The following is a 26,415-nucleotide window of genomic DNA, read 5'->3' as shown; positions in this document are numbered from 1 at the left end:
TTTCCAGCATCTGCAATATTTGCTTTTATATTACTGTATAAATGCAAGCCCTTCTTTAAAACCATAGGAAAGTGCAGGATCAAAAAAAAATGCAATTCATGTGCCTAGTACCAAACCACATCTAATACCCCATCAATAGAAAGCTAGGAAGGAAAACATGAGAATACGAAATGTGTCCGCGTAACATCAGTTCACAAACTGTTTATCTGAATCATCTACTGAGTTGCATTCGCAACACCATAATTCTACAAGCCTGACCAGCAGTGTCTTTTCTGTTGCCGTTCTTCCAGAAATAAGGGCAATTAGGGAGCGGCAACGAGGCCCACATCACATGAATTTTAAAAAGCAACACATTTGTGGCCTACATATAATCAAACAGCTTTAAATTCCTCTTCAAAAAATCTGCAGAAACAGGTTTGATTGCATATCGCACTATATGATGTAAGTAAAGTCCACACAAACTCCATGGGAATTAAATAATCAGCAGTGCCAATAAAAGCCTATTTCCTACTTCCCTTAGCTCTGAAGAAGAGCCATAAGGACTCGAAATGTTAACTCTGTCTTTCTGTCCACAGATGCTGTTAGATCTGCTGAGTTTTTCCAGCATTTTTTGTTTTTGTTCCAGATTTCCAGCATCCGCAGTATTTTGCCTTTACCTTAAAGCCCATTTCTCACTTCACCTGCTTCAAACATTGCACTACATCAGAAAACCACTAGGTGGAGTCAAAATTCCTTTCATTCATATGGATATATTCATTCTTCACCCATTTTTAGAAACTCATGGTCCACATGGCTCGGACCCTCATTGGATCAAAACACCAAGCAGTTGAAGGTGTGTAAATGTCAAAGGGAATAGAGGTGCATAACACAACTTCTTTCCTAAATAATTGCATTATATTTAGTTTATAAATTATTACCACTTCCACAAAATCCTGGAAACCATTTCTTTTTATTCTTTGTAAATGCCAGCATATCAGAATTACAAAGCAAAGAATGGGCAAAACACATAATACCAGTTATGCAAATCTCAAAAGCAAGGATGGAAGAGAAGTGTGAAAGGATAGGCCTTGGATTCCGACAGTTGCAAGCTGCAGACCACTTTGAAGTCTAAGCTTTCTTTTGACATAATTGTCATTGTTTTGAGAAAAAGGACTGAAAACAGAAATACAAACAGGTATAGGGTAGAGCAACCAAAATACAAACAAACAAACAAACAATAGTTGAGAAAGTCAAAGGAGGTACACTTGAGGGGGGCACACACACAGAATGAACCCTGACATACACACACACACACACACACCAGGAACAATACCTGGGACACACACAAATGGAAAGGGACCAACACCTGACACACACACACACACAAAACAACATCTGACACACACAGGAAACAACCCCTGAGACACACACACACACACACAAACACACACAGGGAACAACACCTGACACACACACACACACACACACACACACACACAAAGGGAAAAACACCTGACACACACACACATAGAACAACACCTGAGACACACACAGGGCACAACACCTAAGACACACATGCACACACACACAAACACACATGGAACAACACATGGGACAACACACACACAGGGAACAACACCTGAGACACACACACACACACACACACAGGGATCAATACCTGGGACACACAAAAGGAACGCATGACACATACACACACACACACACAAACGCAGGGATCAATACCTGGTACACAAACACAGGGAACACACACACACACGGAAAAACACCTGGGATACACACGGAACAACACCTGAGACACACACATGCACACAGTCACAAACGCACACACACTAAGGCAACATCTGGTACATACACACAAACATGGAAGAACACCTGGGACACAAACACAGGGGCAACTCAGGACACGCACACACACACACATGGAACAACACCTGAGACACACGCGCGCACACACACAGGGAACAACACCTGAGAGGCTCACACACACGCAAACGGAATACCTGGGTGACACAAAGGGAGCAATTACCAATATCGAGAAGTGATAGAAAGTGAAACTAAATAAAGGAACTGTGTGTGTATATGATTGTGTGAGATAGAGATGCTACTTCAGTGAGAACCACTCAAGAGGAAGGAAGGGTAGCGGCGTTGAGGGCGGAGACTGTCAGGGTTGACAAAAGACACTTGTGAAACCATGACAATCGTCTGAGCGGAGAGTCAAATTTGGCAGCGAGCGAGTCCAGTGAACTGAGGAAAAACTCGCATAAAGAGCGGAGCTGACGGAGAGGAAAGAGATGGAGAAATGGTCGAGAAAATCTGGGAAGAAATAGAGTGGAAATGAACTAAAAGATAAAAACTGGGAGATTTTTTTTAAAGCGGGCAACAGAAGGGACTGCATACATGAAGGAGAAAATAGAATAAATTTACAAGGTGGAACGCTGTCCCTAGTAGATACGGTCACAGCGGAAACTACTGTATCAGAAGAGTGAGCTGAGAGGAGGAAGGCAAAAGGAGAGCTATTGGAGAGAGTGAAACAGACAGTGCTCACCTGGATTAATACCGCAGAGCCTGCCCCCGTCCCTCAGACCAGACGATAATCAGCACCAGCAGATACCTGCCCGCTTTGTATGTTTCTGACATGAAATGAGGCTCAGGAATGGAAGTGTTTTAACAGTGCTCATCCTGGGTGCATTTCTATCAATGTCCTGGTTCGCTTCCCGGCTGAATATGAAAGGTATGTGAGGCATTTATCTGTCCGGGCACATTGTACCTCACCATGGCTGGTAGGCAGGTGGTTGAAGATACCCAAGCCCGGTTGGTTCTAGACAGTAGTTGGTTGTAGTTGATATTGCCTGTTTTGGATCTAAAGAAAGCTACAATATTCTGCACGTTGTGTGCATCTGTGCATTTACACTCTCTGTAATCACCAAGTCCACCCCAGTCACTGATTCCACTCGTAATAAGCAGAAAGTCAAAATAAAAAAATGAATGCTGAACTTAAATATGAACACCATTGAAATTACAAACCAAGAGAGCAGAATCTGATTGTGTTGTTATGGTTGGGTTAATAATGCACTCTTGGGGAACTCAAAATGGTGAAAAATTGGCCCTGAATGTCTCAAATCTCAGAGCTCCGTGTCTCCCAGTTTTCAGAGTCATACTGGGTCACCCTTGTATTGACCTGAGTGAATAACGTCAACATTGAGTCAAGAAAGTTGTCAAAGGTTTGGTTAAACCAGGGGGCACAAAGGTTCTGGGTGTAATTATTTCTCTCTCGGAGAGTACTTCTAACATTTCCTGTTTAGCATTTGCAGTTTTTCTTATTCCTGGCTTACCTTTTCCCAGGAGCAGGCTCAGGGAACATAGGGATCATAGATCTCGGTATCTGAGTAAGCGTTGCACTGCAACTTTTTCATGGGGACACAACTGTGGCGGTATGAACGCAGCCCAGAAATGAAGTTAGGCAACACTCCTACACGCAAAGGGCGGTAGAAGTTTGAAACTCTCTCCCACAAATATTAGTTGATGCTCCGCCAATTGTTAATTTTAAATCTGAGATTGGTAGATCTCTGTTAACCAAAGGTATTACGCCCTACAGGGGCAAAGGCAGATATTTGAACTTGGGTCACAGATCAGCCATGACCTCACTGAATGGCAGACCCGAAGGGCTAAGTGGTCGACTTCTGGCTTATGTGACATTATGTTTGGAACGTGTAACAGTTCAGGATTTTTTGGGCTATTTTCTTTCACAAAAAGGATTCGCAAAGTGAATTACTTTAAAAATGTCGAGTTTAAAAGCGATGTGCATTCATAAATGTTTCGGTCAAAAACACTAGCATGGAAATAGTTATTATGCGAATGGCATTTATTTCTTTCAAAGTCTGCAATCAATAATGATAATCAATGAACATCTCATACCCACTGCGTGGGGAAGTCTCTGGTCCAGACAGCTTGGTCACGATGCCTTGGCAGGTCTGCGTGATGTTAGCAAAGAGAGACAGAAAGGCAGGCAGACGATTAGGTTCAGCAAGACAGGTCAGATTTTAAACAAAAGCTGCAGGGCTGTTGCTAAACCCAAGATGAAATGAAAGAGGGTAGTTACTATTTTTAATTCATGGAAGATTACTCACTTGTTAGTTTTGGAATTATGTAAGACAATTTACACTTACTGGACTAAGTGATCCCGATAACTTTTTCTGTATGTTCCGCTGCTGGGAAGTAAAGCAGTTTAAAGATCCACACCCCGTTTTATTTCAGTGTGAACTACATGAAAATTCAGTTAATATCGTACGGTGATAATATTGTTATACCCCGTTGGCTGCACTATTGTACTGGACAGTAAGGGTGTCCTCATAAACACAAGCCACTTGGATTGCTTAAGGCATTTACTCATACTGCTGTGCTTTGGACACTATCAACGAAAGACCCTAAAGTTGCAATCCTGCTTTTGCAGGTAAATGGAGAGCGCAGTGATGCATTGAGTTGATAAAGATTTGATTTACTGTGCCTTGGCAGTTGGTCCTGATATGAGAATGTAGCAGAATTTAGAATTGCCCTTGTGCTACAAGATTGAACGAGTGCATTTTTGTTACATACCCAGGTTTTTAAAGGGATTGATTGGCTACACAATAATATTATTATAAAATGTCTAATTACAAAGCCCCAGCAGTTTTATTTTTAAGTGCCAATATGGTCAGGTATCATTCCGGGTTTTGTACATGCGGCTCTGCTTCGATGCAGCTTCGCGGTGAAGTACTCCCCTGCTTTCCAATAAGAAACTTCCTAGGTAGATTTTCCTCCTTTCCACCTGGGTGGGAGCAGCAGTGGGACAGCACACACCCTTAAACAGAACATACTTCGTTTAAGAAAAGTGGAAGAAAATGCAACTTGTGGAGGAAAAGTTAGGCAATTTGTGAGGCTTTTGGTAACTCTAATTGAAGGACTATGAAAACTATAGAGAAAGGCAAACTTCAACTTGAGAACAGCAATGTTGACATTACTCAAGACAATCTTTACCCATACATTGTGCAATCCCAGCTCAGCAAGTCTGCGATATCTTCCTTGATTTCAACACGTGCAACTCACCAAGGTTCCACGTCATCTGGTTTCCGAACTGGTTTCCGAACATGCAGCAATTCAGTGTTTCCGTTACGGCGACGCCCATGAGGCAGTCTTGAGGAGAGGTGCAACTTTCGCGCTCTATTTTCTCGCGTTCAACTTGTAGCAAGGATTTTGTGCGGCAATTTTCTTATTTCCTTTCCGGGGTACTAGATAAACTATTTTCCTATGAAAGCCAGGAATTGAAAATAAAAATTCTATTGCCCTACTGATTTAGTCTGGCCCTTGCTCCAAGACCACTGGATCCCTTTCCAAAACAGGCAAGACAATGGACGGGAAATCACAGTAAAATCAGGAGCAAAGTCCCGATGGTAGGTTATGAGGCCTAAGAATGACCTGAGTAAGATTTTTAAAAATGGCAAACGGTCTTACAGATAATGCAGTTTTTTCACGCACTAGGGATCTTCCCCATCTTTGGACTGTATCATTCCCAAGAATGAGATTTGGGATTGGGTCTTCGCTGGGATGCATTTAGGCTCCAGCGAGAGCAGGAATAGGAGCCCCCTGAGCAATGCTGTCTTCCTGTTTTAATTATAAGACAAATGTCATCCAGGTATTTGAATAGATTCGCTGGTGAGGAGACATCTTCTAGTTCTTGTATATATAGAGGTGAAAAATATCAGAACCATTCTGTGATAAAGTTCATCGATCTGGGGACATTAAACTTCATTTCCCTCTTTATCGTCGCTGCCTGATCTGCTGAGTGTTTCCAGCATTTTTCTGTTTTTATCCCTGTGGTAAAGTGAGATACCCTGCCCCTTTAAGAGAATGCAAGAGTACTGATTATGTGACAGCATTGACACATCACTACAGCACAGGCAACTGGAAACTGTAAGTCTAGTTCTGGAGGTTTCTGAGTGAGCACTATGTCTAAATAAGCAATCACTGTTTACATCAGTCTCTCTCCATTATTGATTGCAAACAGCAATTGAGGAGAACATAGGAAGGCGTGCTGTTAGAGTTCAGTTGACCAACGAACCCATTTGCCCAAGGCATAAAAGTAGCGATGAGGATAAAGAACAAAAGAAAATACATTTCAAGATGGGTGAGCAAAGCATTGGAAAGAGTATCTGTACTTACCATGTAAAATAGGCGACAGCCAGAAATTGGAAAAAAAAGCAGTGCTGCAGTTTGGAATTTTAAAAAAATCATGGGGATTCTGCCAAAACTTGAAAAAAAGTGTGAAACCCAGCAAAGACAGCTGCAGAGACAGAGCTAAAAAAAGGTGACTGCTTTTAAAGTGGCAATACATTAAAGAAGTACATGCAAGAAAAATGGCTATGGACAGAAAATTATAAGACACCCCAGAGAGAGCGCAACTCTGTGGAAGGCAAGGCATGAATTGATCGACGGCAGTCAAGAAATCCATGGTAAGCCAAACACCTGAACTTGTCATTGCCTGGAAAGCCTATTGGAAGTGCAGTCCCCTTACAGTCGTTCATGATGTCGCAGCTTGGGCGTGTCGATCCATTTGGCCCCATTTCAGATGACTGGTCGCAGTATGTTGAACACCTAGCATTTTTTTTACCGCTAACAACATCACGGGGGAGGGAAAGAAGAGGGCGATTATTTTGCCCTCATGCGGAAACAAAACTTACAAGCTGATCTGCAGCCTTATGTCACCTAGCGCCCCAGACGCAAAGACTTTTGACGAGTTAATAAAAATTGTGCAGAGTCACCTGAGACCAAAGCCCTCAGTTACTATGCAGCACTTCAAGTTCAATTCAAGGAACAGGCTTCCGGAGGAGACAATAGTTGACTATGTGGCCATTTTAAAGGCATTAATTGAGCATCGCAAATTTGGAAACATCCATTAGTGATATGCTGAGAGACCGGCTGATATGTGGGATTGGAGATGATATTATCCAAAGGCATTTGCTAGCCGAACCTGCTCTATACTTTAATAAGGCATTAGAATTAGCTACCGTGATGAAGAGTGCTGTTAGAAATTCTAAAGTTATAAAAGAAATACAAAAGGCTTCATCCATCTGGTCCAGTGGAACAATCCGGCAACAAAAGCCACAAAAATTTTGTACTCCACAAAAAGGCGGGAAATGCTCTCTATCCAGACCATTGAAAAACAATGGTACTGCAGTGAAAACCCATAAAATGAATGAGAGAAATACAGCCAGGCCATCAGTGAGAGAACGACAATTCAAACAAGTCGAGTGCTTTTTCTGACACCGCTATGGCCACACAATGCGGCACTGCAGAGAAAGGCTAAAACAACACTATAAAGGCAGAAGGAAAAATCATGAAATATGCCTCATGGAAGAGCCAGAAGAAATAGAAACAGACATCCATTCATTATATAACCTCAAAGTGGGTAGAACCGAGCCAATCCAAATAGTCATTACAGTTAACGGACAACCCAATAAGATGGAAGTTGATACAGGAGCATTGATGTCCATCATTGGAAAGCATACATTTAGATATTTGAGTAAAGGAACCCATCCTTTGGAGTTAGAAGTTTCGAAAACAAAGCTGAGGATATACACGGGCGAAGAAATAAATGTGAAAGGGGTATGTCAAGTCAAGGTGCAGTATAAGGAACAGTCTGCAAAATTACCCCTGTTTGTAATGTCAGGCACGGAACTGAATCTCCTCAGAAGGAACTGGCTGGGAGGGATAAATCTTGAAGGCCCACTAAGTTCCCAATTCGAAACCAGAAGTATTGCTGCAAGAAAAAATGAGTACGCAAAGACCCAATGGGAGAAGTCCATTGAAGTGTTACACCAGGACAGAATTCAAGCTGAAGTCAGCATCCTTCGAAAGGAAATGGAAAATCTATTAAAGGACTTTTGTGCGCTACAAAATTCAATCAGCTCCCAATTTGTGCCACTGAAAAGATATGAAAAGTTAAGGAAGATTTAAGCCTGTCTCTAGCCAAGTTAAGGAATGAATTAGCTGAGAAGGGGCAACGATATATGATTCTCCAGGAAACTATTAATGAGAATAGGAAAGAATTGTAAAAGCTGAAACAGTAGTTGTATAAAAGCCCTGAAGCTTTAAAGCTAGAAGGCCCTGAATTCTCAGAAGAGCTGTCGGAAAACCCAACTGCTGAGCTTATTCATGTTCAGCTGGCACCTGAGTCTAGTCCAGCCAACAGCGAAATTAAAGAGAAGACAGAGATATGGGTCAGTGCTCCCAAGAAAAGGACATGCAGAAAGAAAAAGAGAAATTATTGACTGTCCTCATAAAGAAAAACAAAAAGATTTTTTTCTTTTCCTTTTTCTCCTCACACATCATGCAGCTCATCGCTGTATTGCTTTGTGCCTGTTGCCCTTTATTCATTTCAGCTTGGAGAGGACGAACATGTTTGCACCCAGAAGATGGTGAAATCATCCACCGAGGGACATAGTGGGCAACTGCCCCTGAAAAGGAGGGCTCAGAAACACAATGTCAAAGTTGTTGGACTACGATGCTCAACCCGTCAATGAAGGCCTCCTGAGAGACTTGACCTGTAAATAGCTATTGTGTAAATAGTTAATGAGCTTTCAGCTTGTTAGCTGTACTTTTAACTAAAGGGGAAGGGTTGTGGTAAAGTGGGGTAAGAGAAAGTGCGTGTACTGATCATGTGACAGCACTGACATATCACTGTACAGCACGGGCAACTGGGAACTTTAAGTCTAGTTCTGGAGGTTTCTGAGTGAGCATGTATGATCTGGTGCTCTGCCCTATGTCTCATTAAACCATCACTGTTTATTCTTACATCAGTCTCTTCATTACAAGCAGCAGTTGAGGAAAACATAGGAAGGTGTGCAGTTAGAGTTTGGTTGACCAACGAACTCATTTACTCAAGGAATAAACCATTCCTGATTCTAATTCTGGTATGGAGAGTCCATAAATGCCGTGACCTTTTGTTCTATGTTGAACATTCCATTGCCACACCGGGATAGAGTTTGACTGTATGACAATATTAAATACGTGATAGCGAGTTGGCAGGCTGATTGACATGTGTCCAATCTTTTCGTTCCATTGAAGTCAACCCTCTCTCCCTCATTTTACACTATTGCACTAAGATCCACCCTGCAAAATATCTCCTAGGGATGGTAGGAGTCCTTACACTACTCCTTTCAAAAGTTCCATCGTTTTCCTGAAGAAGTTCCTATGCAGGGGTCCATTTGGATCACAGTCAGTCACAAAGCTCCTCGTTAGGCCTCGTTAGCCTCTCATTGGATATTCACTACAGAACAGAATCCAATACATCTAAGCTGAAATAACTGTTGTAATTTCTTTAATACTACCTGATTGCTGTTGTTCTGTTGATAGGATTCTCCACTTTCCAAGTGGGAGAGTTAGCATTGAGGCCCTTCTTTGTGAATTTGATGTCCAGTCCAAAAATAAACTAATTTAGGAGTTTGACAATTACTTGATTCATTGGGATCAAGTTTGCCTGCATCTTTCACTGTAATTTTTAGCGTCTCTGTCTATGGTGGGTTGAGGGGAACTTGTTGATTGTCAATTGAAGCACCTAGTCCCAAGATCAGGGGTGCGGATATTGAAATCAGGTCTCTCTGTTGCCCTGACTGTGGGCCATAATTTTAGGAGAGGAGTGAATGAAAACTAGAGCAGCAGACCTTTGTAAATATTTCTCCTTTGTATATTCAATCCATTTAATAGCATATTAACATTGGATTCAAAAATCTAAATATAGGCAAAGAATGTAACACAGTTATAAACTTTCACCTTTGCTTTTTACTGGGCCTGCTTAATGGATAGCCTAATTGAATCTGCAAAGTGAGCACTGGGTTGTTACAAACTGTATCATATCCAAGAACCCAATTTAAAAAACACTTTCAGGACCTAAGTGCTTTACAGTCAATGAAGTACTTTTGAAATGTTGTATTGTAGGAAACTGTAACTAAAAGCTCACTTGGTTTTTATTTCCCTTTCCTGTACCTTTCCCCATAATGATTCTACCTGCTGGTTGTACCTAGTCAGATGCTTCCTTGCTAGCATTTTTTTAAGCATTGTCATCCCAAATGGTTCAGGAATCTTTCTCAGTTTCATGAATTGGCTTCGGTTTCTCTTTTCGGGTAGCAGATCATTGTGCTTTCGTATGGCCTTGTGCCTGCAGGTGCCCTTTAGTACTGACACTGCCAGAGAAAGTGAGGTCAGCATCAATGGTTGTCTATGCTACTAGGGCTGTACCCTAGGCACCTGCCTGCCCCAGAATATTGCAAAAAAAAGTGTTGCAGATGGGGGGAGGTGGGGTGGGGGTGTGGTGGTGCTGCATGTGCTTCACTCAGAAAGGTATTCTTGAGAGTGAGGGTATTATCTGGCAGGGCCCATCTTCCTTAAACGCTCCCTGATGTTCCTTTGCTCCACACTGTTTTGCACCTCCTCTTCATTCTATGTGATGATGGCGCACAAGGACATGCCTATAGAGAATGCCATACTTACTTCCGAGAATTCATGCTCTCACAAGCAGTGGGATGCAAATTTGTAGGCTAAATGTCAATTTAAAAAAATGTTGCCAAATGTTATCCCAAGCTGCAGAAATATCCATTGAAACTAGTGCCAACAGCTGTGCCTTCTAATTCTCAGTGTAAAATACCCTGAGTACTTTGCAATTGCAAAAGCAAGAAGCTTGAAACTGCAGTGCCTTTGGCCTTCAACTACATGTAAATGACTTCACTTGGGACTCAGCAGGTGCAGCACAGGGGGGACCAAAACATTTTGAAGGATCCATTTTGGAAAACCAGCATAAATGGCTTCTGTCTCATTTTGCTGCCAAAAATGGTCACTTTAGCCTGATTATACACTTGAATTATTCCAAATTTCTAGGCCTAACATGCAGGCATTTTCTTTGCAAAATTTCTAGTTTCAGTGTCTTTCCAGAACACAAGCTGAAATCTATTTCTTGAAGCTCATTGGTTGTCTGACTAATTTAAAATAAAAAGGGGAAATGTTAACATTCTGGCACATTAGGATCAGGGTAGGTCCTTGAAGCGAATGCAAATCCCAGAAGACTGGGTCTTTCATCTGTGACAGATTACCTGCCTGGAAGTCAGCCTGATTCCTGATTAACATGCTCGGCTTCCACTCAAGGCACAGAGGACTTCAGAGCAAGCCAGAAGAGTAGATAGGTCCCGTCCTGGAATCTGGGAGGAGGCATTGTTACCTCCCAAGTGGTATCCGATTCCCCACTCTAGCTGACCCCCAGAGAGGAGTCTGATCCCTGACCAAGGTAAGAGGTCTCTCATCCATGATCCATTGCAGGGGCTCTAATCCACAATCTCAGGGATGTCTGATCCCATGGTGTGTGTGCGGTGGCTGGTGAGGGGGTGAAGCTAGGGGTTGGTTGTATGGGAGATGCAGAGTCTGATGGTGGGAAGCTTGCAGGGGTTGGGTGACAGTGGTGTAGTGGGAAGTTTTGAGGTGCAGGAGCTCTAAGGAAATGTGTTGCCATATCACTTCTAAATCTACTATTACATTGTTTTCCTATGTATTAATCATTTGAGTCCCCAAAAATCAGTAAACTATGCTTTTTGAGTGTCGTTAGGCATTTTATTTTGAACCATGTGGTATTTTGAATCATTAGTCTTTAATGTAGCTAGAATTTCATTCAGCAACATTTTACAGGTCAAGTATCTGTTATCCAAAATCCTTGGGGCCAATCCCATTTCAGATTTCAGGTCATTTTGGTTTTCAGACACCACATATAGGACTAGGTCTACTTACATTATAATAGCTTAAGCCTAGGCTAGCTATAGACTAAAGTCAATAAAATGGCTGGAATAGTAAGATCTATCACTGAATAATAAATGCAGGGTACCTGAGATAAGCTCCCACCTGTAGCACCATCGTCGATTCTGCTTGTAGGAGAGGGTTTAGAGTGTCGATGTACTCTGCTAGGAGGCATTCTTGAATCATTCTTCCAGCTTCATCTGCCTCATCAACATTGGTTTTTGTTCCATAGATTTGTCTTTTATTTTATAGATTTACATTATTTCTTGCTCATTTATAAATGCACGTTGCTCAAGTGCAGCTATCAATCCATCACACATCTTAATAATACCATCAATGGGCACCTTCTCTATCGGATTCACTATGTCATCCTCGTCATCGCTGTTTTTATCATTTACATTCCGTGAACCAAAAATTGCCTTCGTCCAGTGGCTGAATTACTGGAGATTTTAGAAATTGTCCTGTTTCCTGTGGGCAGCTGTAGCAATTCTGACCAAGGCTTTTCTCCCTTCAGGCTGGCAGTGGGTCCTGAGTAGGCCAGTAGATTTTAGGCTGTTTTATTTTATGAGCCATTAACCTACCCCTTTGATGGTGTGGAGAGCCAGGCGTTGGGGGAAAAAAGACAAAACACGTAGACAGTAAATAGGCAACGATTGGCACACAATGCGGTGACACCAAAAAAAGAAAGTAGTTTTGGCATGTTGTTCACCTCCAGGGTTTAGCCTCACCATCTGCAATTATCCTGGAACTCCATGTACACTCAAGCTGCACCTTCAAAGCACACTTTCAGATCTTCGGCCATGTCAGCCAGAGCACTGGTGCTCCAAAGGCCCGCAGGAAGGAGTCACCAAAATTTGGTGCCTCCTTGGATTTTCATGGCTTCTTTTGCTTCTCCCTTTACAGGTCTTTCTTTAACTTGGAGCTTTCTTTAACTTTACTTCTGGAAGCTCTGGGACCTTTCTCCTGTCCCTCTTGCTGTGTCCTGCTCCACGGGCCACCTCCTCTGTAATGGCTTTCCTGCTCAGGTCACCTGACCTGTACTTTCACAGTGTTTGGACCCTTTTTCCACTGCGCATGCGTGCAGGGCTGTTCACCGGCCCAAGAAACAACAAAAGACAAACTGCGCATGTGCCGGCCAGTCCCCAGCCGGGGCTTGTGCAAACAGCCTGAGAGTGGCCGCAACCTGCGGGAAATGTAGTTCCACGGCAGTGGTGCCAAGTTCCCGGTATGTTCACCAGGCGCAGGGGGAGTCGGCGCTGTTGGTGGGTGGGGAGTTGGGACTGTTACTGGTAGGAAGAGAAGGTGGCAGAGTGGCGCTCCAGTGCACTCGGGCAGCGCTACACCGCTGTTGGGGTGTGGTGGAGTGGTGGCAGGATGAAGCACTTCTTCTGGCCCACAAAGAGTCTCCCTGAGGGTAAGCCTGCCTTGCTGCAGCATCCAGGTTTCCTGAGGCACAGGAAACCAACTGACAAAAGTTAAACCTGTAAAGCAATTTAAACCTAAGGCTGGAACATATTTGAAATTCCAACACGTTCCCTGGGAACCGGCTGACTTCCATTCTGAATAAAACCTAGAAGACTTAGAGCCGACTTCCTGACACACTTCATTTTTTGTCTGTTTAACCACCCACCCTCATCCAATCCCACCCAGTTACCATGTCAAAATTTATCCCCAATGTGCATCTGCCTTGTATTGTCATCAGGATGCTTTGTTGAGCAAGGTAACGGTTCTTTGTACAAAGAGGAATATGTTGCTGAAATGTTTACAAACAGCCCAACCTTAGTTAGTTCAGTTTGTTTCCGGCCACTGGGTACTATGAAGAATTCTGTGAATTGGAAATTCCCAGGATACTGGGAACACTGATGAGTTGTTCTTAATTTAAAGTGTAGTGACACTTTATCAAATTGAAAGTTACACAGGAGCACTCCACCATTCCTTGGAAATGCACCCCTAAATTTAAATAAACTGGATGTCATCTAATTAATTCTGTGGTTTATTTTGCTTCTGTCATTTTACTTTGTAGTAAATCTGATAGGGAGCTTTTCGTCTAACACAGAGATGGCTATGTTGGGACATGTAATGCCCATTTGTTAAGTGCTATGCAGCCAACTAAGGCTCAGAGATGGGGTCTGCGATGCATGCACTCACTTTAGATGGAAAGTGTACAGGACACTATCCTGGTAAAGAGGTTTGCATAGATGTGTCAATTGCTGGCAGCACGTGGAGGAGGTAGATCATGGCATAAATCAGTGTGCAACACTGATTTTCCGCCAGTGTCAATTCCCAACACTACACCCTGTTCAACATCGCACAGCTCAACATGATGTTAAATAGAATGAAGGGTTGACCATAGTGCTATTTAAAGGGACCATGGACAATTTACAGGTTAGTTGCTGGATTATTTCTTCTGGCTGTTGGTGCAATTATACATGGCTGTGGAGGTTTCCCAAACTTGAATACTCCACAGGGAGTGCTCTGGCTGCCCTTGCACTACTTTTTTTTGTCATATAAAATATTGTGCTGAAAGAAGCTGCTTCCAGACATGGGTGGCTTGGCAGGTATGGTTGCCAACCCTCCCAGGATGGCTAGGAGACTCTGAGAATTGTCCACAATCTCCCAGTTACTATTAAAAGCAGTCTGGGAGATTTTAGAATGATAGGATTCCCCATTCATTGACCAACTCCTGTCCTGGCAGCCACAAAATCCATTTCATTGAACGGCATTTCACAGGCAGGCTAGGCGGTACTCCATGCAGGCACAGCCAACGTGGTGACATAGCACATTATGTCACGGCCTCATACATGTAATAAGCTCATGGATGTCGCTGCTTGCTGCTCTGCCTGTTTTTTTTTCCCTGCCGGCACTGTGTGGTATGAGCTAGCAGGGGAATTGGCACTTCTGCAGCTGTGAGACCATGGTGCCGGGGATGGAGTGGGCTAGTCATAGAGTCATAGAGTTATACAGCATAGAAACAGGCCCTTTGGCCCATCATGTTCGTGCTGGCCATCAAGCACCTATCTATTCTAATCCCATTTTTCCAGCACTTGGCCTATTGCCCTGAATGCTATGGCGTTTCAAGTGCTCATCTAAATACTTCTTAAATTTTGTGAGGGAACCTGCCTCTCCCGCCCCTTCAGGCAGTGAGTTCCAGATTCCAACCACCCTCTGAGTGAAAAATTTTTTCCTTAAATCCCCTCTAAACCTCCTGCTCCTTACCTTAAATCTATGACCCCTGGTTATTGACACTTCCGCTAGGGGGAGAAGTTTCTATCTATCCTATCTTTTGTTACTATAAATGTAACCATCAGGAGAGCAGAACCCAAGGCAGCTGGTTACCAAAGCAGCACCCTGTGTTTGTTGTCCGGGGCTTTGGACTCTGCTCCCCACTGGATGGGCTCACCTGCTTGAGCCACGTCGCCTGGATTCTGTGACGTCACGTCTACAGATGTCTCCCGGAATATGCCCAGCTGGAGTTGGCAACCCAATTGGCAGAACTTACTTTGGGAATTGAAGATGACTGGGAGAATGAAGAGAGGCCACACAGCAGGACAAACTACAGGATGATTTTCAGGGAGCAATCTCCTTACCTCAGCTTTAGTGAGGACCAGTGCATGAGACATCTTCATTTGGCACTTAGAAAAATTCAAAGCAATCAGGCAGGGTCAACATGGTTTTGTTAAAGGGAAATCTTGTTTAACCAATTTATTGGAGTTCTTTAAGGAGTCACATGTGCTATTGATAAAGGGGAATCAGTGGATGTACTTTACTTAGATTTCCAGAAGGCACCTGATAAAGTGATACATCAAAGGTTATTGCAGAAAATAAAAGCTCATGGTGTAGGGGATGACATATTGGCATGGATAGAATATTGGCTAGCTAACAGGAAACAGAAAGTTGGCATAAATGAGTATTTTTCTGGCTGGCAGGATGTAACGAGTGGTGTGCCACAGGGATCAGGGATGGGGCTGCAACTTTTTACAATTCATACAAATGACTTGGATGAAGGGACTGAGGGAATGGTGGCTAAATTTGCTGATGACTCAAAGATAGGTAGGAAAGTAAATTGTGAAGCGGACGTAAGAAGACTACAAAGTGACATAGATAGGTTAAATGAGTGGGCAAAGGTCTGGCAAATGGAGTCTAATGTGAGCAAATGTGAAATTATTCATTTTGGCAGGAAGAATTAAAAAATAAGCTTATTATCTAAATGGTGAGAGATTGCAGAGCTCTGAGATTTAGAGGGATCTAGGTGTTCTAGTGGACGGATCACAGGTTTGGAACTAATTAGGAAAGCTCATAGAATGTTATCATTTATTGTGAGGGGAATTGATTGCAAAAGTAGGGAGGTTTTGCTTCAGTTGTACAGGGCATTGGTAAGACCATGTCTGGAGTATTGTGTTCAGTACTGGTCTCCTTATTTAAAGAAAGATGTAAGTGCATTTGAAGCAGCTCAGAGAAGGTTTGCTAGACTAAAAACAGTTGTCATATAAGGAACGGCTGGACAGGTTAGGCTTGTATCCACTGGAATTTAGAAGAAAAAGAGGTGGCTTAATTGAAACCTTTAAGATCCTGAGGGGTCTTGATAGGATGGATGTGGAGAGGCTGTTTCCTCTTGTGGGAGAACCTTGAACTAAGGGTCTGTTTAAAAATAAGGGGTTACTCATTTAAACAGAGATGAGGAGAATTTTTTTCTCTCAAGGGGGTTGTAAGTCTTTGGAACTCTCTTCCTCAAAAGACGGTGGAAGCAGAGTCTTTGAATGTTTTTAAGGCAGAGTTGGATAGATTCTTGATTAGCAAGGGGGTAAAAGGTTATTGAGGGTAGGCAAGAATGTGGGGTTGAGATTACATTCAGATCAGCCATGATCTTATTGAATGGCAGAGCAGGCTAGAAGGCTCAAGAGGCCAAATGGCCTACTCCTGCTCCTAATTTATATTTCAAAAAAGAGGCTGGAGGTGAAATCTGTCAACTGCTGCAGTCACTGCTGCAGCCTCACAGCAGGGCAAGGATAGAATTGCCTGTGGCTGTTAAGGTGACCATGTCTCTTAACTTTTATGCAATTGGCTACTGCTAGAAATATAAACAATACCTTGCAGTCTGCAGCAAATAGCTGGATAAAAGAAGTCACTAAGGCTCTTGATACAAAGAGAAATGCATTCATTTCATTCCTTCTTGTCAGGGAAAATCTGGCAGAACGAACTTGAGGGTTTACATGCATTGCAGTCTTCCCCAAGGTGTAGGGTGCCATTGATAGCAGGCTTATTGTCTTATCTCTAATGAACTCAACGATTTTCATGAATCAAAGGGATTCCACATCCTCAACGTGCAACTGGCGAGTGACCACAGGTAGTGAGCACATATTATAGGTAAATGCCCACTATCTTGACAGTTGTCACAATTCCTCCATTCTGTGGCAGTCCACCGAGTCACCCAAATTTGAACAACTACAGTAAGTCAAAGGCTAGCCACTAGGTGATCAGGACAGTCCACTCATGACATGGCTCCTGACTCCAGTCCGGAGCCCATGCTCACCTGCACAGTAGGCCTATAATGCTGCCACAAGAAAAACTATACTGCACACAGTTGGCATCCTCAAGTAATGCTTCCAGTACCTGGACAACTGTGGTGAACCATGCAGTACTCAGCTGATCAGGTATCTAGATTTGTGATAGTATGCTGCACAACCTGATAATTATGAGTGAACAGCCTTTTCCTCCAGCTATCAGATGAGAAGCTGAGAAGCAGGAGCTTGACAACCGGGAGGAGGAAGTAAAAGGGGAAGTGGAGAAAGAGGAAAAGGAGCAGACCTTACAATATGGGCAGCTCCTTTCTGCCTCAGCTCTACATGATGAAATAATTCATGAGCGATACCAATAACGTTCCCATTCACCTAGAATCTTACGCACTTCGTCTTTCTTCTAACACTGATCATCACATTGTCCTCTTTCCAACAACACAAAAATAAAAACCACTGGAAAATTAACATTTAAATTAAATTTTATAAATTCACTCATTCAATAATACAGACAAATATAAATTAATCACCCGTGTGTATTCTCTCAGTAATGGTCCTCATTGTACCTTTCTCTGTCCTAGTGCCCCTACAAGATACTTCCTTAGTGGCTGCAGCATGGGTAGTGGGAAGCTGATGACCTGCAATTAAGGAGCTCATAGATGGCATTGGATGTTGATCCCAGGTAGTTTTGGACCTAGACTGCCAGCTTCAGACTGCTCCATCTTGGGTGGCAGCAGTCTGCCAGTTAGCTGACAAGGACACTGCGGAGTGGAAGGGATAGAAGCAGGAATGCTGTCATCTTGAGAGAAGACAACAGGTTCCATGAAGTCACTACCATTCTCCCAGGGCAGTACCTCAGCAATCCTGGTGACCTGTTTCAGAACAGGCTGATGGACTACTGTGTTGTTCTAGCCCCTTTGAACACTGGTATTGGAGTCATGATGGCAGTGTTCTTTGATGTAAGCTGTTTGTGCTGTAATGGAAGCTGTGACATAGTCAATCAGACATTGCATCAAGGTGGATTCGACAGGTTCACTGATGGAGGTAAACACAAGTTCAATATTGGAAAGAATCCTCAAAGCTCCATAAAGTTTTGCACAAGTTGTTGATGAGCTGGACTTATCTATGCTCCTTGACATTGAGAAAAGGTTTTTTGGAAAGCTTTTCAGTGCACCAAGCACTTGGTCGTGTACACCCATTAGTCCTTTTTTGCAGCCTGGGCCATTGAAGTCCCCATATGAGTCCTCTGCAGTAGAACTAGTGTGCGACCTCACTCTCTGGTAAACTGACACCTGCACTATCCTTTCCTCCAGCCCTGGCTTCTGTGTAATTGGGTCTGGTATCTCATCAAATACAGATCTCTCCCTTACCTTAGGGTTTATACACACAGTGTGTGAGTCTTTGAGCTGGAACTGAGTGTAAGATTGAGCAAAGTGTCTCTTCAGTGTTTTCTTCCTCTGTTGACTGTGAAAGTTCCAGTTCTTGGCTATCTGAAATAAAAAAAGTGACAAGATTTAGGTTGCAGTGAGGGGAGAGGAGAAAGTAAGAAGTGTGTGTTTACACTATCTGCAATTTGAGTCAGATAAGATTATGGAATGAGGGAGAAGTGTGAAGAGAGAAGAGGTATGCCAGTGCCCTTATCAGGGTGGCTATAGCTTCAGCAATGCCCCATCCCATGATGACCAGCATTGTCTCCTTTCTCAGGCATTAAAACATGCAGGCATGATTATTCTTTTCCAGTTCTTTCCTGCTGCTTCCTGTTGTGTGCTAGTTATCCTGCAAGAATGGGAGAAGTGGGTCTTTGTGCATCCTGTAATACATTTAGATGATGCGGTTGTCATCATTGAATAACTGTCAGTGTTTGCAAATTGAGTTTTGGGTGTGAGACTTGCAACTGTGCCAAGTGTATGAAGGTGATTTGATAGAGATTGTTGATAGGTGGTAGTGGGGCTGTAGTGAATTGAGCACTAGATGGGGTTAGTAATATAGTTGGTTGGATATGCTAGTTGGTTGGATATGCTATTTGAAGATTGAACTCACTTATCTTGATTAAAGGCTGCCGCTAATTATCACCAACCATGCATGATATTTGCCCTCTGATAATGGGTACAGTCAATAAAAAAATTAAAAACTGGCTGCGTGCAACAATCATGTAAAGCAGCAAGCAACACCAATCTCAGCACAAGGATATTGTTGCAAAAGTTCCTCAGAGTAGCGTCCTAAGCCTAACCATCTTCAGTTGCTTTATCAATGAACTTCCTTCAAAAATACGGTCAGAAGTGCAGATGTTTGTTGATGATTGCACAGTATTCAGTAATACGTGCATCTCCTCAGATACTGAAGCGGTCTATGGCCACATGCAACAAGACATGGAGGACATTCAGGCTTGGGCTGAAAATTGGCAGGTAACATTCATGTCACCAAATCCCAGGCAATGACTGTCTCCAACAGAAGAAAATCTAACTGTCTCCCCTTGACATTCAACAGCATTATCATTGCTAATTCTCCAACTATCAACATCCTGGTGGGTTACCATTGACCAGAATCTTAACTGGACTAACTTGGTCAAAATCTTAAAGCTCTTTTCCTAACAGCACTGTGGTTGTACCTTCAGTTGGACCCTAGTGGTTCAAGAAGGTCGCTCACCACCACCTTCTCAAGAGCAATTAGGGATGGACAACAAATGCCAGCTCTGCCAGTGATGCTCACATCCTATGAAAGAATAAAAAAAATATAAATGCTGTGGCTACAAGAGCAATTTGGAATTCTGCATTCTCCTGACTTCAGCATTGACAAGGCACATGTCAGAGCGCGATGGAATATTTGGATGGGTACAGCTCCAACAACACTCAAGTAGCCCAACACTATCCAAGACAAAGCAGCCCAATTGATCGACACCCATCAAGCACCTTAAGCATTTACCCCCTGCACCATGTGCCTACCTACATGAATTGCAGCAGTTCAAGAAGGAGGCTCACCACTACCTTCTCAAGGGCAATTGGGGATAAGCAATAAATGCTGGCCTTGCCAGCACATTCACATTCCAGGAATGAATAAAAAAGTTAATATGCCACCTGCAACACCTGGCATCAGCCAGTTGTGCATTAATTGCATACCTTGATCCCCATGCCTGTTTTTGGGGTTATCCAACTTAACCCTTACACTGTTTGTCAGAGTGCTATTTATCGATAAAGTAAAGAAAACTAGGAGAGCCCAGGACATCTTGTACTATTTCTAGGGGAACTCATTAACAGCATAAGAATTTTATTCACCAAGGCATGCTACATTACAGATAATTTGTACATAATGTTTTAATTCAGCTCATAGTTTATGGGAGGAACTTTTTACATTGCATGCGAAGAAAGGATCCAGCCACACCCTGATTTGAATCTGTTCTTTCTAAACTTACAGCATAAATATGCTTATTTCATTTAAAGAGTTGGAATTCAGGTAACTCGACACAATCATTTTCATCAAACTGCTGTAATTTATGTGTTTTTGCTTACAAATCTTGTATATTGACTTCATTATAATTAATATAGCTATTATGAAATTCACTTTTTTTGCTTTTTGTTAAGCTGAAGTTTGCAGAGCAGTAATTATGAGTAGTTGGAAAGCAAATGAGGTGCGAAGATGTAAATCAAAAACAAAAATACCTGGAAAAATCAGCAGGTCTGGCAGTATCGGCGGAGAAGAGCAAAGTTGACGTTTCGAGTCCTCATGACCCTTCAACAGAACTAAGTAAAAGTAGGAAAGGGGTGAAATATAAGCTGGTTGGGGGTGTGGGGGGGTGGGGGGGTGGGGGGCGTGGTGGTGGTATGGTGTGGGAAGAAGGGGGGGTGGTGTTGTTGGGACAAGCAAGCAGTGATAGGAGGAAATAACCAAGAGATATCACAGATAAAAGAACAAAGAGGTGTTGAAGGTGGTGATATTATCTAAAAGAACGTGCTAATTAAGAGTGGAGAACAGGACAAGCAAGGTAGCTCTATTGGGGGTGGGGTGGGGTGAAATAAACGATGGGTGGAATACATTTAAAAATTATGGAAACAGGTGGGAAAAGAAAAACCTATATAAATTATTGGAAAAAACAAAAAGGAGGGGGAAGAAACGGAAAGGGGGTGGGGATGGAGGACGGAGTTCAAGATCTAAAATTGTTGAACTCAATATCCAGTCCAGAAGGCTGTAAAGTGCCTAGTCGGAAGATGGGGTGCTGTTCCTCCAGTTTGCGTTGAGCTTCACTGGAACAATGCAGCAAGCCAAGGACAGACATGTGGGCAAGAGAGCAGGGTGGAGTGTTAAAATGGCAAGCGACAGGGAGGTCTGGGTAATGCTTGTGGACAGACCGAAGGTGTTCTGCAAAGCGGTCACCCAGTCTGCGTTTGGTCTCTCCAATGTAGAGTAAACCGCATTGGGAGCAACAAATGCAGTAGACTAAGTTTAGGGAAGTGCAAGTGAAATGCTGCTTCACTTGAAAGGAGTGTTTGGGCCCTTGGACGGTGAGGAGAGAGGAAGTGAAGGGGCAGGTGTTGCATATTCTGTGTTCGCTTGGGAAGGTGCCATAGGAGGGGGCTGAGGAGTAGGGCGTGATGGAGGAGTGGACCAGGGTGGCACTGAGGGAACGATCCCTATGGAATGCCACCGGGGTGGGGTGCTGAAGGGAAGATGTGTTTGTTGGTGGCATCATGCTGGAGTTGGCGGAAATGGTGGAGGATGATCCTTTGAATGCGGAGGCTGGTGGGATGATAAATGAGGACAAGGGGGACCCTATCATGTTTCTGGGAGGGAGGAGAAGGCGTAAGGGCAGATGCTTGGGGATGGGCCGGACACGGTTGAGGGCCCTGTCAACTACAGTGGGTGGAAAACCTCGGTTAAGGAAGAAGGAGGACATGTCAGAGGAACTGTTTTTGAAGGTAGCATCATCAGAACAGATGCGACAGAGGTGAAGGAACTGAGAGAATGGAATGGAGTTCTTACATGAAGCGGGGTGTGAGGAGCTGTAGTCGAGATAGCTGTGGGAGTCGGTAGGCTTGTAATGGATATTGGTGGACAGTCTATCACCAGAAATTGAGACAGAGAGGTCAAGGAAGGGAAGGGAAGTGTCAGAGATGGACCATGTGAAAATGATGGAGGGGTGGAGATTGGAAGCAAAAGTAATCAATTTTTCCAGGTCCCGACGAGAGCATGAAGCAGCACCGAAGTAATCATTGATGTACCAGAGAAAGACTTGTGGGAGGGGGCCGGAGTAGGACTGGAACAAGGAATGTTCCACATACCCCATAAAGAGACAGGCATAGCTGGGGCCCATGCGGGTACCCATAACCACACCTTTTATTTGGAGGAAGTGAGAGGAATTGAAGGAGAAATTGTTCAGTGTGAGAACAAGTTCAGCCAGACGGGGGAGAGTAGTGGTGGATGGGGATTGTTCGGGCCTCTGTTCGAGGAAGAAGCAGAGAGCCCGGTGGGAGATGGAGGTGTAGAGGGATTGGACGTCCATGGTGAAGAGGAGGCGGTTGGGGCCAGGGAACTGGAAATTGTTGATGTGACGTAAGATGTCAGAGGAATCACGGATGTAGGTGGGAAGGGACTGGACAAGGGGAGAGAGAAAGGAGTCGAGATAGCGAGAAATGAGTTCCATGAGGCAGGAACAAGCTGACACGATCGGTCTGCCGGGACAGTCCTGTTTGTGGATTTTGGGTAGAAGGTAGAAGCGGGCCATCCGAGGTTGGGTGACAATCAGGTTGGAAGCTGTGGAAGGAAGATCTCCAGAGGAGATGAGGTCAGTGGCAATCCTGGAAACAATGGCTTGATGTTCAGTAGTGGGGTCATGGTCCAGGGAGAGGTAGGAGGAAGTGTCTGCGAGTTGACGCTCAGCCTCTGCGAGGTAGAGGTCAGTGCACCAGACAACAACAGCACCAAGATGTAAATGTTTACTTTCTACTGTACCGTAAAATTAAAGGACTCTTCCTATAGTATCCCTATCGCTATGAGGAATGTAAATGAAAGACAATTGTTCGTGATTATTGGCTGATATCTTCCTTTTATATGGTACAATGCAATATGCAATAAGTACTTTCATCTCAGATTTATGGAATATGGAATGTATTATGTCTGCAAAACAATTGTACTCCAAATTTCCTTGTTTGGTTCCACTGAATTTCCATGCATCTCTGGCCAGCATCCAACATAAGTCACTGGAAAACAGCAAGGGCATGACAGTGATTCTGAGATTTCCAAGTCAGTTGTAAGGGACAGAAGCCTCCAGTTGCTCCTTAAAAGGCCAAAAATGTGAGGAGGGCCACAGCTGGATGTTGGAACTTCCTACCCTGGGAGCTCCCATCCCCTCAGCTTAGTCAGGACCTGGAGTGGGACTGGAGACCAATACACAGAGCGGAATGAGGTAGGATGATCTCCATATGGCCGCAAGTGACTGCCACTGGGAAGTTCAGTAAGGAGGCAATCTGGGTATCTGGAAAAATGGGAAGTTTTTTTTAAATTTATGATTGAGTTGTTGGCTTTACATAGATAAAATGGCTAGGACATTGCAGGCAGAGGCCTTGACGATGATCCCCTCCAATGGCAGCCTTGGATTTCTGGCCCCATTGGTCATGTGGGTTTCAATCATATGGGTGCTCTTTAATACCATGCAATTTAAGTTTACTCCAACTAGTCCAGCAGACTTTAGAAGAGTTGGTACTACAGATATTAATGGCTACAATCTTGGCATAGCTTATAGAATCACATCCCTTGGATTTCTGGGATTCTTGGTTATATTCAGTTCCCATAACAGCCAAATTGTTAGCTGTCTTGAATGCTTTGTAATTTACCATTGAATTATATGCCGTCTGTCTTATAGATTCCTTTTCCCAGATCTAGATTCATCTGGTTCCAATTAGGCGTATCCCCCTACCCGTACTAGGCTCATTTCCACTCCTCCCAAATTATTCAAAATGTTCTATCTCTTATTTCAATTATACAGCACATTCAGAATCCCCAAAGGAATAACTATGTTTACTTTGTAATATGCTGTGATTTTTAAAAATCCTTCCAGCCGTTAGTGAGGCCTCAAATGGTAATATTTGTTAGCCTTTCCAAAGGTTGTGAGAGGGGAAAAATGGCAATCTGAAAGTAGAGAAAGGAAAATCCCAATGAGCCAGAGTCTATTGCATGAGAAAGGTTTGCCCTGCTTCAAACTCCAGGGCACTGTGCCAAAGGGATGGCAGCTGACCATGCCTGGTCGGAGGTGGTAGCCAGGTTCAGTGCTTTGTACAGAATTTGTAGAACCTGGGAACATATGTGGGCGAAGGTGGTATTCTTTAAGTCAGCTAACAATGTATGACTGCCCGATTACATTATGGCCTGAGATTGTGTGCAAAAATGATCCCTGAGAACCTGTTTCATATGTGCTGCTCACCCTTGCCAGGCCCTTACAGCATCTTTTATCACATCTCATGCATAACTATACTTCAACAGGGAACACACTCAAACTGCAAATTGCAATTGAAAGCTTTGCTGCGCTCAACGTCTTCATTTAGCTTCTGATGATTTTGGATTTGTACAATCAGACATTTTTCTGAGTTCAATGTTAGCAGTTCAGACCTCTTACCCCTGATAAGGGAAAAACTGGCATTTATACAAGACCTTTCATAACATCAGGACATCCCAAAGTGCTTTAAAGCCAATTAATTATTTTTCAAATGTATAACAGTTGCAACGTACTGAACCAGAGTGCACCTTTTTTGCTGAATATTTAGGTAAATGATTGCAAGTCTCAGAGCCCTTACGTTTCATCGCATGAGGTATTAAAATGTGTCACATACATCTCTTTGAAAGTGGGTGTTCTATTTCAGAAAGCCAATTGTTGAAGGATAAAACTGGAGCCAATCTTGGCTCATTTTTATATTTAATTTACAGAATTACATGTTAGAAGTAACCACAATTTTAGTCTGTGTCCATTTATGGGGGCGCAAGAGAATCCCCAGTTAATGCCCACTACCTGCAAACAATTAGTATACAATTAACAGATCCCCTCCTTTCTCTCTTTTAATTAAAATTAGAGTTAATATACATAACCAAAATTTCAAAACAAATTAAATCAAAAGCCTCCGTATTCTGTATAAAGCATCACATTGTGAGGTGCCCCTCCTCTATGACCCCCAACAATTTCTTCATGCATTTATTTTTGTACAATTATCAGACAATTGATGTCTTACATCCACCCATAGAATTTTAGAGATTTCCCTTTTCTCCAGCATTTTTATTAAGCCAGTAAGGTTGATCTATTTTTCTTACTCTCACTTTTTGTAGTGTACATTATCCCACAATGAAAGATTGAATGTTATGCAGATAATGAGTACTTTTTTTTTAATTCTTTCATGGGATGTGTCACTGGCAAGGCCAGCATTTGTTGCTCATCTCTAATAGATCTCGAATATAGTATCTTCATCACACCCTTTGTCCAGGTTCTCACTCAAAATACAACAAATAGAATCCCATATCCATTGTCTCCAAAAGAGCCAGTATTGCAGCAATTGAGGCCCACCCAGCATGAAACGTGAGCGGCAGTGTTCAGCACTGCCTCTGTGGATGGAGGGAGGAGGGGGATTGCGAGCGGGGCAAGCGTGACCTTCATGCAAGCTTCTACAAACTCTCCACATAACTGAAGTTCCTTATTTCTGATATCCTGACTAGTTACTGCAAGTTTTGTATCATCTGAAAACTTCAAAATTGTATTCCCTACACCTAAGTCCAGGCCATTTATAAAGAACAAGAAAAGCAATATCCCTAAAACTGCCCCCTGAGGTACCGCAGTATAGGTCTGTCCATTCAAAAGAACATCCGTTAACCGCAACTTTCTGCCTCCTTTCTCTTCGTCAGCTACATACCGAAGTTACCACTATCCCTTTAATATCATGTACTTTTATTTCTTCCCAAGTAAGCCTGCTGTATGGTATTTTATCAAATGTCTTTTGAGATTCCATATATACATCCACTGTACTACAACAACCCTCCATTACTTCCTCAAAGAAGCTAATCAGGTTGGTCAGACACAATTTGTCTTTAATAAATTCAGGTTAGCTGTCCCATATTAACCCAT

The 26,415-nt window shown here is 43.1% G+C and overlaps 1 protein-coding gene across 4 annotated transcripts in view; it reads left to right on the top strand.

The window, feature by feature from the left end:
• Positions 1-2,110: 2,110 nt before the first annotated feature.
• Positions 2,111-26,415, top strand: part of LOC121284965 (alpha-1,3-mannosyl-glycoprotein 4-beta-N-acetylglucosaminyltransferase B-like) — a 277,514-nt gene continuing 253,209 nt past the window's right edge. For all 4 annotated transcript variants that reach the window (XM_041200995.1, XM_041200975.1, XM_041200984.1 and 1 more), the window contains exon 1: positions 2,111-2,731. In XM_041200995.1, the coding sequence (XP_041056929.1) occupies positions 2,641-2,731 (91 nt within the window). In that variant the 5' untranslated portion in view covers positions 2,111-2,640. The remainder of the gene's footprint in view (positions 2,732-26,415) is intronic.

The sequence above is a fragment of the Carcharodon carcharias genome, chromosome 1 (genome assembly GCF_017639515.1).
Source record: "Carcharodon carcharias isolate sCarCar2 chromosome 1, sCarCar2.pri, whole genome shotgun sequence".
Lineage (NCBI taxonomy): Eukaryota > Metazoa > Chordata > Chondrichthyes > Lamniformes > Lamnidae > Carcharodon > Carcharodon carcharias.
Note: the sequence above shows the minus strand (reverse complement) of the source record. Positions and strands in the feature narration are given on the sequence as shown.